We start from the raw sequence: 15,448 nt of genomic DNA on the forward strand, positions 1-15,448 counted from the left end.
TGGCACCCAAAGAGGAGTACAGATGGCGGCGTGGCAGGTGTGCAGCGAGCAGGGGAGGGAGAAGTCAGAGCGGGAACACGGGAGCCCAGGAGGCCACTGTGAGTAACACGGGCTGTACCCAAAGGGCAAACGTGCTTCTACAAAGTCGTGGAACAGGTATCACACGTGCATTTCAATTCGCGACACTTCAACCAAAATAAAAATCATACTCCGAACACCTGAGTCAAGACTTCTCTCATTACCAATTTCTCACCAAAGTTTTTACGTTTATTTCTTCCTAACCCATATTACTCCCTTCTCAAAATCTATTCCATCCATAGACTGAACTGTGTCAACTTGATACAAATCCAGAATTGTAAGTGCCTTGTTACCAGCGTCACTTCACGGTAGGAATGGGTTTCTAAGGGTTGAAACTCCATTCCTACAAAGTAGAGGTTAGGACTAGGGCCAGTTCTCCCTTTAACTTAAATATAAGTAACTTGGCGGTGCCACTAGAGTAAATGGTTTGCAACTTTTTGACAGGAAATAGAAATACTACAGGAAATTCTAACTTTTTGACAGGAAATTTACCATACTACATCCCTTTTTAATTTAAAATAAAAATGACACAGAGTCCCATGAAATTCTGTATTATTACAAATGTGCTCGTATAACTCCTGCTTCATTGATTCATTTGCTCAACAAATACTTATTGGGCACACACAAAACCCTGCCCTCATTGAAGTTACATTTTTATTTAAGATAAATTAATTTTTAAAAAATTAAAGCATGAGCTATATCCAGTGGTAAAAATTGCTAAGGAGAAAAATGATAAAGTAGGGACAGAGAGTTTGGGGAGTGGGGTGAAATTTAAAAGCTGATCTAGTAAAGCCTCACAAGAAAGTGACATGAACCAAAGACCTGAGAATAAAGTGAGGGAAGCTAGCCACGCAGTTATCCAAAGAACATCCCACAATGAGGGAGCAGCAAGTGAAAAAGCCCCGAGGCAACAACAGCCCGCTCAGCTTGTTCTAGAAACAGCACGGAGGCCAGCACAGGCTGGCAGACAATTAGCCAGGGAACAGCACTGAGTGACGTCACAGGTGGGAACGGACCCAGCAGTATTGACGCCCAACACACAGGGCACTGTAAGGACCTTTACTTTAACTCGTGGTGAGATTCTGAGCAAAGAAGTGGCATGCTCGGACTCCGTGTTTTCCAAGATCACGCTGACTGAGGCATCAGCTAGACTGCAATGGGCAAGGCAGAAACAGCTACCGGTCATTACAATGGAGTTACCGTACCACTGGAATAACCAATGACTGCATTCCTCCTCACTGAATAGTAAGAATGTCCATTTTTTAAGAACTGTCCTGACTTTTACCCACTAAACAGAGGGGTACAGAATAACCTAAGAGGTTTTCTTTTATTCTTTTAACTTTACACAAGCTACCCTCCCTCCCGCCCCCCCCCAAAAAAAGTCTTCATTGCCAAGTAGAAACAATTGATATTAGGGACAGATGGTCTAGGAAACATGCTAATCACCTCTTACTCTAGATTTCCTAAACTCTATATTTATCGCAATTTAGTTCACCAGGAAATTAAACACTTGAAGTCATTTATTCCAAAGGCATTTATAAAACAGCTCCAAAGTACATGCTGGAAACTGTATGAGGGGCTGGAAATACAAACATGAATGAAATGCAAACTTTAGCCTCAAGAAGCTGCACTTACTTAGCTTCATGCAAAACACCATCACATAGTTATGATTTAACATTACACCATCAGCTTCAAACAAGGCTCAATAAAAAGCCCTCCAGCTGAAGGATGTTTCTGAATCCTTGATAAAACTATTTATTAAAGACAGTGAGCAGCTGTAGAAATCTACAAAACCAAACTCTGTTAGTTTCATGGTAGGAAAAAAGTGCCTCTTCCAGTGATGTAAGTTTTTAAGATATGAAGAGGTATGGAACTCCTGTTTCCTCTTTTGCAAAGAGTGCCAGAAACCGCAGAGCAGAAGTATAAACTCAGTCACGCAACTACCCGTCGTCCGAGGCAGTCCTTCTCACCCCTGGCTATCCATCACAGTCGCAGTGGAGCTCTGAAACAGTCAAGCCCTGCGCCACAAGCGCCCAGCGTCTGTTTCACTGCTGCACAGGGGGCTGCGATGCACAGGCTGGACCGCTGATCTAGATATTGTGCTACATCTTCCTTTCTTCATTAAGTCATTCATTTCAAGGTAATGACTCTTACATAGAATTCTATTGGATTACAGAATTTTAATAAAAGCCCCTTCCAGTTCATTTTAGAAGATGGGTAAAATATATAAATTAGTGAAAGAACTGACACAGGACAAACCCCTCCCCCAAAAAATAAAAATCACCCTTTTCCCATCCCGTCCTATCCCAGGCCAAAATCACTCATTTGTATTCCAAACTTATTATATTTGGGATTAAGAAGTACTTATCATTTTGGTATAAATGGCTTCCTGCAAAACTACAGTTAAGTTAAAGAAAAAATCAGGGGTACGGAGGGTGAGAGATGAGGGTAAGGGGGATCAAATATATGGTGATGGAAGGAGAACTGACTTTGGGTGGTGAACACACAATGGAATTTATAGATGATGTAATACAGAATTGTACACCTGAAATCTATGTAATTTTACTAACAATTGTCACCCCAATAAATTTTTTAAAAAAAAGAAAAAATCAAACAAGAGATTAACTGGTCAACAAAGAACTTCCTCCCTGGCTGTCACCACTTCCTCCTGAAGGGAGTGGTCTGCGGAGCCTCTGCGGCACACTTCCTTCTCCTTCTGAGTTTTGATGTGGTGGTGAGATCCATCCCTGAGTCCTAACAGGTCTCCAGGAACCAACCATGAAGAATGGACAATGCAGTCCATTCTTTCATCTATTTGTACAGAGATTGGAAGCTGGAAACTTCCTGCTCTGCCTACACAAAGGCACACGACCTAAGAGGGGAGCAAGTCTAAAGACGGGGACTCAAAGGAATGTGACACTTGCCTCCTTGGCCCCTAAGCCCTAAAAGCAAAGAGCAACAAGGAACGCTTCTTTATGTAAACACTTCCTAAGATAAGAATTTCTGTACTGTGCTGTTAATATTCTTATATAACACTTAGCACATTTTGACAATTTTGCAGATGATAGATTTCCTATTAGTTCTCCTATTTGGGGGGCAAAACTAACTACCAAACTTTGTTTACTGTCACTTCTCTGGGTGCTCAGTATTAAATCTATGCAGGATAGCTACTGAAAAACATTTTTCCTTATATATTCTTGCAGTGGAGCTCAAAGGGAGAATATTTCTAAATAATTTAAAAGGAAATTAGGGAGACCAAATCAAACAGTCAAAATATATCAGAAGCATACCACATAGTCATTAAAAAATTCTTGATGAAAATATAAAAGAACTTTTCAGAATCTGAGAGACAAGGTTTCTCTAAGCAACATACAAAATAAAACACTCAAGACATAAGGAAAATTGATAAATTTGACAAAATGAAAGTTAAAATTCTCCATAGCTAAAAAAAATACAGTAAGCAAACTCAAGACACAAAAAATATCTATAAAACATGTGACAAAAGTATTTTTAGAAGCCTTTATTATAAGGAAAAAGACAAAAGGAAAATGGAAAGTGACACAGAGAGGCAAATTCACAGAAAAAGAAATGCAAATGGTTTTTAAAAAAATTCGTATTAGTAGACCTTTCAAATACATACAAAGTAGAGAAATTATATAATGAACTCCCATGTACACATCACCTAGTTTCAACAATTATCAACATGGCAAATTTGTTTCTTCTATATACCCTAGTCCACTAGCCTCTCCCAAGATTATTTTAAAACCCCAGACATCTTATCATGTAAATACTTCTAACAGGTACTTTTCAAAATATAGCCACCATATATCACTGTCACATCTCACAAAATTAAATAACAGTAATGCCTTAATATCTAATAAGATGTGTTCAAATCTCAGTTGTCTCAAAGTCGTCTTCTTCTTATAGTCGATTTTTGAGTCACTACATCTGGCAGATGTGTCTTTGAATCCCTTTAATCAATAAGTGCCATCTCCCTCTTTTTTTTCCTTCCCCTTGTCACTTATCCTGTAAAATTGTCCACAATTTGAATTTTACTGATTGTGTCCCTATACTGTCACTTATATTGTCCCCTGTAATTTTTGTTGTTGCTTAACTTGTCCTATCTCTGGTGTCAAAACTCTTCAACTGAAGACCACCAAGAACACACCTGTACTGTAGGTGGGGGCGTAGGTTGGGTAGTGAATGAGCTGGGAGAACAGTGGGACATCTCAGTAAGAGAATCCTTAAGCATGTATTATAGGATGGGGGCTTAGGTTGGGCAATTTTTGTGGGAGCGTCAAGGGAAACAGAGTTTCTTTAAATTGGATGCTGTCAAAAAGTGGGGTAATTCTATGTTTGGGAATCTCAAGAAATGTTTTCTAAGGGAGGGGAGACTAGAAGGAAGTTGAAGCCGTCATTGGTAAGGATGCAGCAGTCACTCATTTTGGCCAAGTGTTTTGTCGGTGGCACGGCGACCTTGGTTTTGTTTGTGTTTTGTCTCATTTTATCGTGATCTCAGAGAAACCTTGTGTGAAGTCCGCTATCAGTGTCTGCATTTACCTGGCGAATAGGACCTGTGCGTGAGGGCCACGCCAGGGCAGCTCTTTTCTCATTCCTCTGCACTAGGCAATGGAAGCCCTTCAGGTTGGTACTGCATCCTTCTGACACGACCAAGTCTCTGATGTTTTCCTTATTCTCTATACAACTCATCCCAGGTTCCTATACATATGGAATGGTCTCCAAGATATCATTAGGTGAAAAATGCAAGAGATGAACCATGTGTAAAACATTTCTATGTATATAAAATAAAGGGACCTATTATTCATATGTTACATATGTGTAAAAGCCCCAACATTTTGATAAGTAAAAAGACAGAAAATCCAATTTGTTAAAAAACAGGCACTACACAACACATGATACCCAAATAGCTAACAAGTATACGAAAAGGTGCTCAGATCACCAGTTATCAGGGCAATGACAATTAAAGTCACACCGAGATCTACATTTCCATCCTGCCTTTTGGCCCACCCCTTCTTGGTCTCTTTGTTACCTCCTTTCTGCCCAGCCACTCAACATTGGGACTCCCCAGGCTTCCATCCTCAATCTTCACACACACACACACACACACACACACACAGGCCCCCTTCTGCTGTGTTCTCAGTCTCAGGTGAGGGCATCATCACCTAATTGTTCTTGCAAGCTAGGAACTTCAGAAATGGCCAAGATGAGGACTGCAGTTAGCTAAATCCAATAATAAGAAATTTAACAGGATAAACATAAGCTCTCATGGTTGGACCCCAAAACTAGTGCACAAAAACAGAATGAAGAAGATATGGCTTAGATAAACCTAGGGGTTTTGTTCAACTTTAGGTTGAATGAATGATGTGGTCATCAAAAGGATATAGCTGATAAGAATACAGTATGTAGAAGAAAGGTAATATTCTTTCCTGTGTTCATAGAAAAGTGTTGTATCTAAAACAACAGATGCAACTCTAGTTTTCACTAATCAAGCCATGCCTAGAGTACTGCATTCAATTCTAAGCACTATAGTTGTAAAATGGAATTAAATCAGAGGGAAGCCACCAATGTGGTGAACTGACTGAAATCATGCCTTCTAAGGAACAGCTAATGAACTAGATGGAGGTATTTCAACTCAAAAAGACTGAGAAGACCTGATGGCGTCTTCACATATATGAAAGGACATCGTGTGGAACAGGGGTTCAGTTTGTTCTACGTCTCCAAGACAAAATCAGGTAGAAGTAAGCTGACTGCCACTCAATACAAGAAAAAACTTACTAACAATCAAAACTTCATTAAAAACAGAATAGGCTGTCTCTAGAGCAGTGGTTGTCAACTGGGGACAATTGTTCCCCTGGCCTGGGATGATGCTAAACATCCTAAAATTCAGAGAACAGCGCTTCACGGCAAAAAATGATCCACCTAAAATATCACTAGTCCCACAGTTGAAAAACCCTATTCTAAGGGTAGTGAGTTCCCTGTCAGTGGAAGTATTCCATTATAGACCAGACAATGTGATGATATCCAGTACGTAACTTTCAAGAACGACAGGAAATGGGTTGAAAAAAGATTAACTGTTTCAGATAACTCTCCAGAGAAAAATATCTTCAGGGATGTTAAAGTGAGGCTGATAAACATTTACTGAACACTGACTGTGGGCCAGATATCCTACCAAGTGACGAATGTACGTATTTCGGTTAATTCTCACCACCACCCAATGACTTCACAGGTATTTTTCCTTGATTTGACGGTAAAACTAGGCTGCCCTAATGTCACACAGCAGTCAATATTTGAACTCAGATCTACCTGACTCCAATTATATACATCACTGTCCAAACCATAAATATTAAATGACATTCAGCATTTTTGTAGTCTAGAAAACAAATGAAGCAACACATATTCTAGAAGTAGTGGGACGATGTCTAAAAAGGTTCGTACTCATTGCAAACCTAGTTGGCTAGGAGAAAGGGGAAAGGATTATTTGAAGTAGTCCTGTGATGGAGGAGAGAACAATTATCCTGACTGTCCCCAATTGCCTACTTCTGTAAGAGCCAAGAAGCTCTTATATACCCATGGAATCTCAGTCAGATGCTGAGATTAATGATGACATCCCTTTATCCATAGGCGTGAAAGCTCAGGATGGACAGACGTTTGAACATCCCCGACTGGGAATCCTGCCCTTAACAAACACACTAGATGCAGATACACGGTTTCTTGGCTGCCTACACTCATGCCCATCTGTCAGGATGGCACTGTGCCTGCTCACATGTTGGTCAAACTGTCACTAGGGCATAGGTGCCAAGCAATGATAGTTTTAAATGGGCAGCTTGCATAGCACTGTAAAGAGCTTGCTCTTCTGCAGAAAAAAAATTTTTCTGTGATAATACTGAAGGGTTGCAATCACAAGAGAAATATGCTTGGTCAATCTCAACATTTCAGTGAAAAATGATCTAGACTAGTAGAAAAGAATCAGACTAAGGAAATTAAATCAAACAGAAAAGGTACTTTGAAGACAAATAAGTGGTTGCACTAAAGCTTTTCACACTGCCAATCTTTAATTAATACACGTCATGGTAATCTGTTATGCAGTAAAATCCTTTGCTCAACAAGTCATCATTGATGATTTTTTTTTTAATGGGATGATCTTTTCCATGTTCTAAATTAAAAAGTAGAAATGCATTGATATTTAGTATTTTGTCATTAAATAACTTCTATTTGTTGAGTGGTTATTTTTTAAATGACAGAAGTCTAATCTATATCCAAGATAATCATTTAATTCTGCACAAAAGAAAGCAGAAACCAAACGATAGTCCCACAGAGGAATAGGGAAAAAAAGTATAATTTGTTCAGGGAAAGAAATCAAGAAGTGAAGTGGGCGCTAGGCAAACAGAAATTGAGTACTTTCGGTCACAATAAGTTAGAACTCGAGAGCTGTCATATCCCCAACGATAATGTCCCTAAACTACGTCTAGGTTCCCATTCTACCTTTAAAGATGTTTTGAACCAACGGCATTAAGTATCTGATGTCCTTACTGCCCGGCAATGCCCCCCTAGATTAGAGCTGCAGTTGGAGTCATTTGTCCTTCCTCAGTCCTCGGCGGTTTTAAAGAACAGCTGGTCATCATCATTCTCCGTACAGTTCTTCACATATAAGCATCAGGACAGACTGATTAAATAACCCGAGTCTCCTCTGTGCCATGATAAATAAAAGGGATTCCATTAACTTTTCCTCATTAGATCGATTTATCAAGTCTCTGTTTTTATCATTTCAGTTGTTCACCTCTTGGACCCTTTTTAGGCCTGATGAGAAATGTCATCCACACCAACAATGAGCCGATAGCAAGTACTCTTCTTCCTACATGTTCAACTTACTAAAAGTGGCATTAATATGAAGGAGTCCAAAAGTCCAGCAGAGTTCTCAGTATCCATCACTGAAGACAGTGGCCAAAGTTTGAAATCTGCCATTATTCTTCTAGGAAATACTAGGGACTTAGTATTCTCAAGTGACACTTTTTTTATCTTTCTGGAAAACATACATAACACGAAGTGGTAAGTCAAGTTAAGGGCCATGGTTATGTAACCAATGAAACTGATTGTAACTGTCTAACCAGTGGTTTTCTATACTCATGAACTAACTATCCTTCCTTTACTTCCCTCCTCCCCTTCACTTGCATGACTCCCCAAAATAGTCAGTTCTCACTCATTTTCTCTAGGACCTCTTTGCTCATGCTATATTCTAAAATGTTTTCTGACTTCCTCTCAATCTATAGATACTTTTTTCAAGACTCAAGCCATGTCATACCTTCATAAATCTCCATTAATTTTCACACTTAATTGCTTGCTCATTTCCTATCTTCATTTTGGTATGAAGTTTACAGTGTATGACCAACTGATTTTTTTTTTCCTGAAAATCCAGTTTACTTTCCATGTTGTGGACAAATCCAGTCAGTGTGATTAGTTTTTCTGCACGTGTAGTAAATTATCAAAATAAGTTTTCCCGCAACGCTTTTCCATCAACTGTGAAAAACCTGGTCTGACAACATACCCAAATAAAGCTCTTGAAAATCACCTCTTAAAATTTGAAAGAAAATGTGGCAAGTCTTTCCTGTAATATTTACTGAACTACAAATGGCTAAAGAGCAATTTATGTTTTAAAAGGTGACTAGTACACCACCAACTGATTTTTTAAAAAGGTACAAAAAACAATTCAATGGAACAAAGATAATTATTTTCAGCAGACAGTTTTGGAACAGCTGGACAAAGCACATACAAGTATCATACAAGGACTATAGGCAAAAGGAAAAGAAGACAAAGAACCAAGACCTAAACTTCATATCCTATGCAAAAATTAACCTAAAACAGATCATGGATCTAAATATAAGATATAAAATTATAAAACACTTAGAAGAAAACAGAACATTTTCCTTACCTAGGGTTAGGCAAAGAGTTCTGAGACACGCATGACACCAAAAGCAAGATCCATATATCAATAAGTTGGACCTCATCAAAATCAAAAACTTTTGTGCTGCAAAAAAAAGACACTGTAAGAGAATGAAAAAGACAAGCCACAGACTAAGAGAACACATTTACAAATCACACATCTGGCAAAGGACTTGTATTCAAAATATATAAAGGGACACCTAAACTCAACAATGAGAAAACAATCCAATTACAAAATAGGCAAAATTTGAACAGACAAGTCAGCAAATAAGATATTTATGGCAAATAAGCCATGAAAATATGTTCAACATCATTAGCCATTGGGGAAATGCAAATTAAAGCCATGATGAGATACCACTATACACCTTCATGGCTAACATAAAAGTACCGCCAACGCCAAATGCTGACAGAGATTCGGGGAACTCTTCTATACGGTGATGACAGGACTGTAAACCGGTATGGCAACACTGGGAAAGTCTGGCAGTTTCTTAAATAAGTTAAACATACACTTACCCTATGACGCAACAGCTGCACTCCGGGCATTTATCCTAGGAAAATGATGACTTACAATCACACTAAAACCCATACATGAGTATTCACAGCAGCTTTATTTTTAACGGCCAAAAACTGGAAACAACCCACAGGTCCCTCAATGGGTGAGGGGTTAAATAAAATGTGGTAGAGCCATCAATGGACAAGCACAGCAGCATTAGCAAAACCAGGAAACTGACACTGATGCAGTATCAGTAATTAAACTTCTTACTTGAATTTCAGTTTTCACATTCTTTTTGTTTGTATGTAGGTAACTTCCATGGCATTTTTTATCATGTGTAAAAACTCACGTAACCATCACAACATCAGGATACAGAACTGTTCCATGACCCCAGAGAAACTCCTTCATGCTACCCCGTTAGTTACAGCCCCAACCCTGGCAAAAACTAACTGGCTCTCCATTTCTGTAATTTTGTCATTTTGAGAACGCTACAGAAATGCAATGATGCAATTACACAACCTTTCACAACTGGCTTTTTTCACTTAGTACTATTGTGTTTCCCCTAAAATTAGACCTACCCCGAAAACAAGCCCCAGTTAAGATCGTCAGCCAGACGGACACATTTAGTACGTTATGATGATGTTACAGAAGCTGACCTGACTGTATTTAAATAAATGTAGATTGTTGTACATGAAAAAAATAAGACATTCCCTGAAAATACGCCCTAATGCATCTTTTGGAGCAAAAATTAGTAGGAGACCCAGTCTTATTTTCAGGGAACTACGGTATAAGACCTGGTCTTACTTTCGGGGAAACACGGTACATCCTTGAGCTCCATCCAAACTGTTGTAGGTGCCAGTAGTTTGTTCCTTTTTGTTATGAGTGGTGTTTCCTTACACGGCTAGTCCACGTCTTACTTAACCATTCACCACTGAAGGACCTGCGCTTCTGTCTGGTTTCTGGCTGTTATAAACAAAGCCCTAGGAACATCATGCACAGGTCTTAGTGTGAACACAAGTTTTTACTCCTCCAGGATAAATGCCCAGGAGTACAATTGCTGGGTCATATGTTAAATGTATGTTTAACTTTTTAAGAAACTGCCAAACGAATTCCCAGAGGGGCCGTACCACTTGACATTCCTACCAGCAACACGACAAGTAATATAAATTTGAAAGTCATAATTTCTAAAATATTTTCTAAAAGCCTGAAAAAAACAATAACATTAAACCTTAAATGTTATCACCTGACCTTAGCTTTTTAAAACTAAATTTTTAAAATGTTTTTCCTGACTCCCAAATAATTATTTTTTTATTACTTCTAACAAAAAATTTATGAGATATAATCTGTAATGTTGAGAGTTCTGCTGCCATATTATATAATAAACTGCAAGAATTGAAAAAAAGCAACACCCCTAGTAGAAACAATAAGTTTGTTTCTATGTCTTTCAGACAGTCTATGAAGACTAAAGGTTTAACAGCACTTTCTAACACTTAATGTTGTGAAATGGGATCACAATGCATTTATATGGGAGTGGCATTAAACAATGACATTTTGTTCAGCTGTTACTTGGTAAAGCAATTTGAGAAAAGCAATTAACCTGAAATATAGCTGTAGTTATCTTAGCTCTCTAACTTCATAACTTCTTTTTAAATTTTAGGTATAATTGACAATTAGATAACAGTCTCTTTTGGGTTCTTGAAACTAAGAGCCAGGTCTAGAGCAGACATACCTGCCCCACATGCAAACAGCAGCAAGACTGCCAGTTTGCAAAGAGAAAATGAAATAAATGCATAAGAAGAAACTATAAAGTCCCCAAAAGAGTCAGATGGTGCTGCCCTCGTTCGTAATGACTTCCAGTTCTCTTTTAGTCCCTTGTGGGACCAACTATATTGTTCCAGGTATTGAGCTCCACAAGACAAATGTGTCCTTCTAATAAAGTATGCTATTTGCTTAGACGTACATATGACAGAACATTCCCAAATCTCAAAGTAATAACCTTGCAATTTAATTATATAACTTCCATCTAGTGTATCTTCTCACTTAATGTACATGGCTTACTGATAAACATATTAGTGTGTTTAATATTCATCCTAAATATCTGCCAGAGTGAGCAGTATCTATCTTAATTTTCAAATCCGAGAGTAGTGGTTCCCATCCTATAGGCCAGAGACCCAGGGACAAATAGGAGTTACTGCAAGGAATCATCAAAATCCGCGTGATCCGTGTACCTACTTGAAGACTAAACAAATAATATGATTCACAATGCATTCTTCCCAGCTGACAAAGTTGATGCTGTGGCTAATAAAATTCTTAATAAGTTGACTGAAGAGTATTTCTAAAAGTAGTTTCCTGTCAGTATTTATTGGTGAATATTAAAATCTAACTCCTGTTAGGGGAGGAGGGCACACCTCATATCTCCCTAGGCTCTCTAGAGAGCGTTTCCTTTTTAAAGTATTGCCCATACATCATCCAGAACAAGAACAACAGAATGCGCTCGCATTTGAGGGCAAAGATTTAAGACAACATCGGGAGAGATGAAGTGCATGAAACTACTTCAAAACAGTCACCTCAGAAAGCTAGGTACTTAAATACCATTCAGGAGCCCAGGGGGAATAACATCAAGGGCACAGCCCTGTAATGGCAAGTGGGTACATATTCACGGGGACCAAACAGCTACACAGAGTACAAACACAGTTGGTTACACCATCTGGCTAAGTGCTGTCAGGATTCTATCACCTTTCTAAATTAATCTTACATTCTTATTAAAAATGCCATATTTGCTGTATTTTATCAACAACAGTGTACTTTTTCAAGTCTGTCCTGTACATTTGTTGACTTCTTGTGTACTGGATGCTAAATAACTAAAGTCAAAAAGAATGACCTCTATTTAAGACAAAGAAAACTTGCTTCAACAGAACAGTACAATAGCAAGAACAGACTGTCCCTAGCAGCTCCTGACATACAGTAGTCATGTGATATCTGGTAAATAAGTGAGTCCATTTCTGCTCACTCTGAAAAATAACCTCAGCAAGCATGTAAAATATCCCACCAGTCTGACAAATATTCCCCAGTCCTATTCAGTTACCAATCCATTCTCAAAACCCATCAAGACCAATTTTCATGAAAACCTCACCCCCACACACAGACAGAATTTAATTCCCATTAGGTTCATGCCTGGTATATACAGATATCAGCATTTGCACATTTGTACAAATTCAGGAGTCATCCTTCATTGGATACAAGGTAAACTGTAAAGCTTTGCTTCATGTTCAGTAAATTTTATTTTTTAAATCAAAATTCTACTCGAAGTACATTATACCTTAGTAGGGATGGCTTAAAGGAAAAAATATAGTTGTCAAAACAATCTTGTTTCTTCTTTTCTAGACATCTGGGACATTCACTTACATATTCATTATTATTTCACATTAGTTCTCAAAAATAGCTGGCCTATTTAAGAAATTTAATTTTAGCGTGTCAGCATTTTGAATGCATTACTGTTATTTTTAAAATATACACTTGCATCCTGGAATAAAACTTAGCATAAGCTTTCCCTGTAACCATTTCCTGGGAACCGACTAACTTACTATATGCCAGGTTCTAGCCTTGACACATTATTCCCTTGTATCATTTGTTTCACAAATATCATCTCATAATTTTTACAGTACTTAACATAAGAAGCCATTACACTATAAACTTGAAAGTATTTGTCCTAGATACTAGTACTAAATTGACAGGAATGCCTAATACAAGTTTATTGTTATTAAAGTTGTTCTACTGTGTCAACACAGAATCTGGTCAGCAATGTTGAAATGCAGAGAAGACCATCCGTGGTAACTTCAGCAGAGAGAGCTAGTATTGACTACTTAAGTTACCTGCCCTTCTCTAGGTAGCAGGTGAACATAACCTTATCTACCCAGAAATTTAATTCCAATTACTACATGCCATTTTGAACAACACAAATATAATCTGAATAAAATGATTACATAAAGAACACTTCCTTCCCTCTGAAACTACTTTAAAATTGTTGATTAAATTCTCCCCCAAAGTATCAAGCTCAGCATGTCATAAAAAGTAAGGTGTCTATTCTGAACCCTTAAAAACAAACACTGCTCTACATTTTTCTTTTGCAAATTTCATACTCAACAGACGGGCAATTCCAATTTTTTTAAAAAAAGAAACAACAGTTCCCTAAAAGCACCACCCTCCCAACAGCAAAACTGGTTAGTTCCAAGTTGTTCCAAAAAAGGAGATGGGGAGGGAAAGAGCCTCCACAAAGAAAGACAAAAATGGGTGACTTGATAGAAAAGTTAGAAAAATGGATGGCCTCAAAAGGAACGTGTCCCCTCTTTCCCTTTCTTTCTCTGTCTCAACACAGCGACTCGGTTGCTGTTTGTCGAATTTAACTCAATTACCCAAGAGTTTTCAGACCAAAGCCAAACACTATTCCTTGCCCTTAAATACAGCTGTATCAGGAAAGGGTGCCCCCCCTGCCATCTAAGGAAACGCGAGAAACAGAGTAGGAACTGTCGGAGGCGTATATACGCCAAATCCCGCGTCAAACTCCCCACGGAGCTCCACCGCCCACACCAGATCTTAAGTGCAAGCTCTCACCGGGCCTCACCGGGACACGGACTGGTAGGTAAAGGGGGGTCCTGGAAGCTGTCCTCGGGGGACAGGCTCCTTCTCCTCTCTCAGGTCTCAAGTCAAACGCCACCTCCTCCCAGATGCCCGACCTCAGCCCCACCACCCTGGCCCACAATCGCCTGTCCTTGTTTTAAGGAAGCTTTTCAGTATTTGAAAATTATCCTATTTGCTTCTATTCAGTTTCCCCCTCCAGAATGTCAGCTCCGTGACACCGGCGGGACCTTCGTCGGTCCAGGCTGGCACAGACCCCACCTCAGTCCTGGCCCTGACCGACCAGGATGCAGTGCAAGACTGGCCGCGCCAAGACGCCGCCCGGGACGTGGAACTAAGCCTGGGGGCCAGCCTGGGGGCCGGCCCGGCCCTCGCAGGCAGCCCGGGGCCACAGGGGGGCCTGAGAGAGACCAGGATGGAGGGAAGGCCCGCACCGCCCGCAGTCCCCGGCGCCACCGAGGTCACGGCCGCCCGGCCTCTCGGCCTCTCCAGCCCACCGCCGCCCCCTGCGCGGCCCCCGCTCGGCGCCCGAACACGCGGACCGCGCCACCCGCAGACCCCTACCCCGAGCCGCAGACCCGTCGCCTTCTCTTCAGTACGAACTTCCCGCCGCTTTCTCCAACTCGCAACTCCGCTGCTGCGCCGTCTCCGTCACACCCTGCAGTATGAAGCCTTCCCATTGGCTCGGGGGCCAGTGGGAGAGGCGGGGCGAGCGGGACCGCCGCGGAAATCTGGCCCCGGCTGCCTCCCCTGGAATGCCGGGAGCCGTGGGCCGGCACTCCCACGGCATGCTGGGAAATGAAGTCTTTTATACACGAAGTAGAATCCCGGTCCTTCTGGCCCCCCGTGGGCTTCTGAGAAACGTGATTCAAAGCTTCTGACTCAGCCCTTCTGCTCAGGTGCTGTACCCCTCAATGCCATACGAACCGAAATAGTTCCTGCCAATGTTCACAGTGGCTTGATTTATTAAACAAGTGTGTTGACAAAGGGTTGGGTGTAAAAGAAGTCCCAGGTTCCCATTGGCTGAATGTCTCCTCTGTCTACTTGAACTTGTGTTTCCCCACCTTCTGGTCCACCACCCTGGAATGCTTCTCCCCCAACAGCTTCGTTCAGTATTCTATGTCTTGGCTCTGGAAGCAAACAGCCCCCGGTTCAAATTTTAGCTCTTCCACTTTGTAGCTTTGTGACCTACGTGCTTTAACCCTCGTGAGTCTCAGTTTCCTGTTTCTATCAGGATTAAATGAGATAATCTACAGAGAGTACTTTGTACATAGTACTCGGTGC

General features: G+C 40.3%; 1 protein-coding gene across 7 annotated transcripts in view; it reads right to left on the reverse strand.

Annotated features, from left to right (window-relative positions):
- Window positions 1-14,842, reverse strand: part of VRK1 (VRK serine/threonine kinase 1) — a 70,835-nt gene extending 55,993 nt beyond the window's left edge. For 3 of the 7 annotated variants that reach the window (XM_033109264.1, XM_033109266.1, XM_033109265.1), the window contains exon 1: window positions 14,729-14,798. Coding sequence is in view for 2 of the 7 variants with exons in the window: in XM_033109261.1 (XP_032965152.1) it covers window position 7,969 (1 nt within the window). In the remaining 5 variants the exon portion in view is untranslated. Of the gene's footprint in view, window positions 1-7,968; window positions 8,069-9,025; window positions 9,046-14,728 lie in introns of those variants that run through there. The other 4 variants (XM_033109261.1, XM_033109262.1, XM_033109267.1 and 1 more) reach the window with 4 other exon arrangements.
- Between the last annotated feature and the right edge of the window lie 606 nt (window positions 14,843-15,448).

Source organism: Rhinolophus ferrumequinum, chromosome 6 (genome assembly GCF_004115265.2).
Source record: "Rhinolophus ferrumequinum isolate MPI-CBG mRhiFer1 chromosome 6, mRhiFer1_v1.p, whole genome shotgun sequence".
NCBI classification, from domain to species: Eukaryota; Metazoa; Chordata; class Mammalia; order Chiroptera; family Rhinolophidae; genus Rhinolophus; species Rhinolophus ferrumequinum.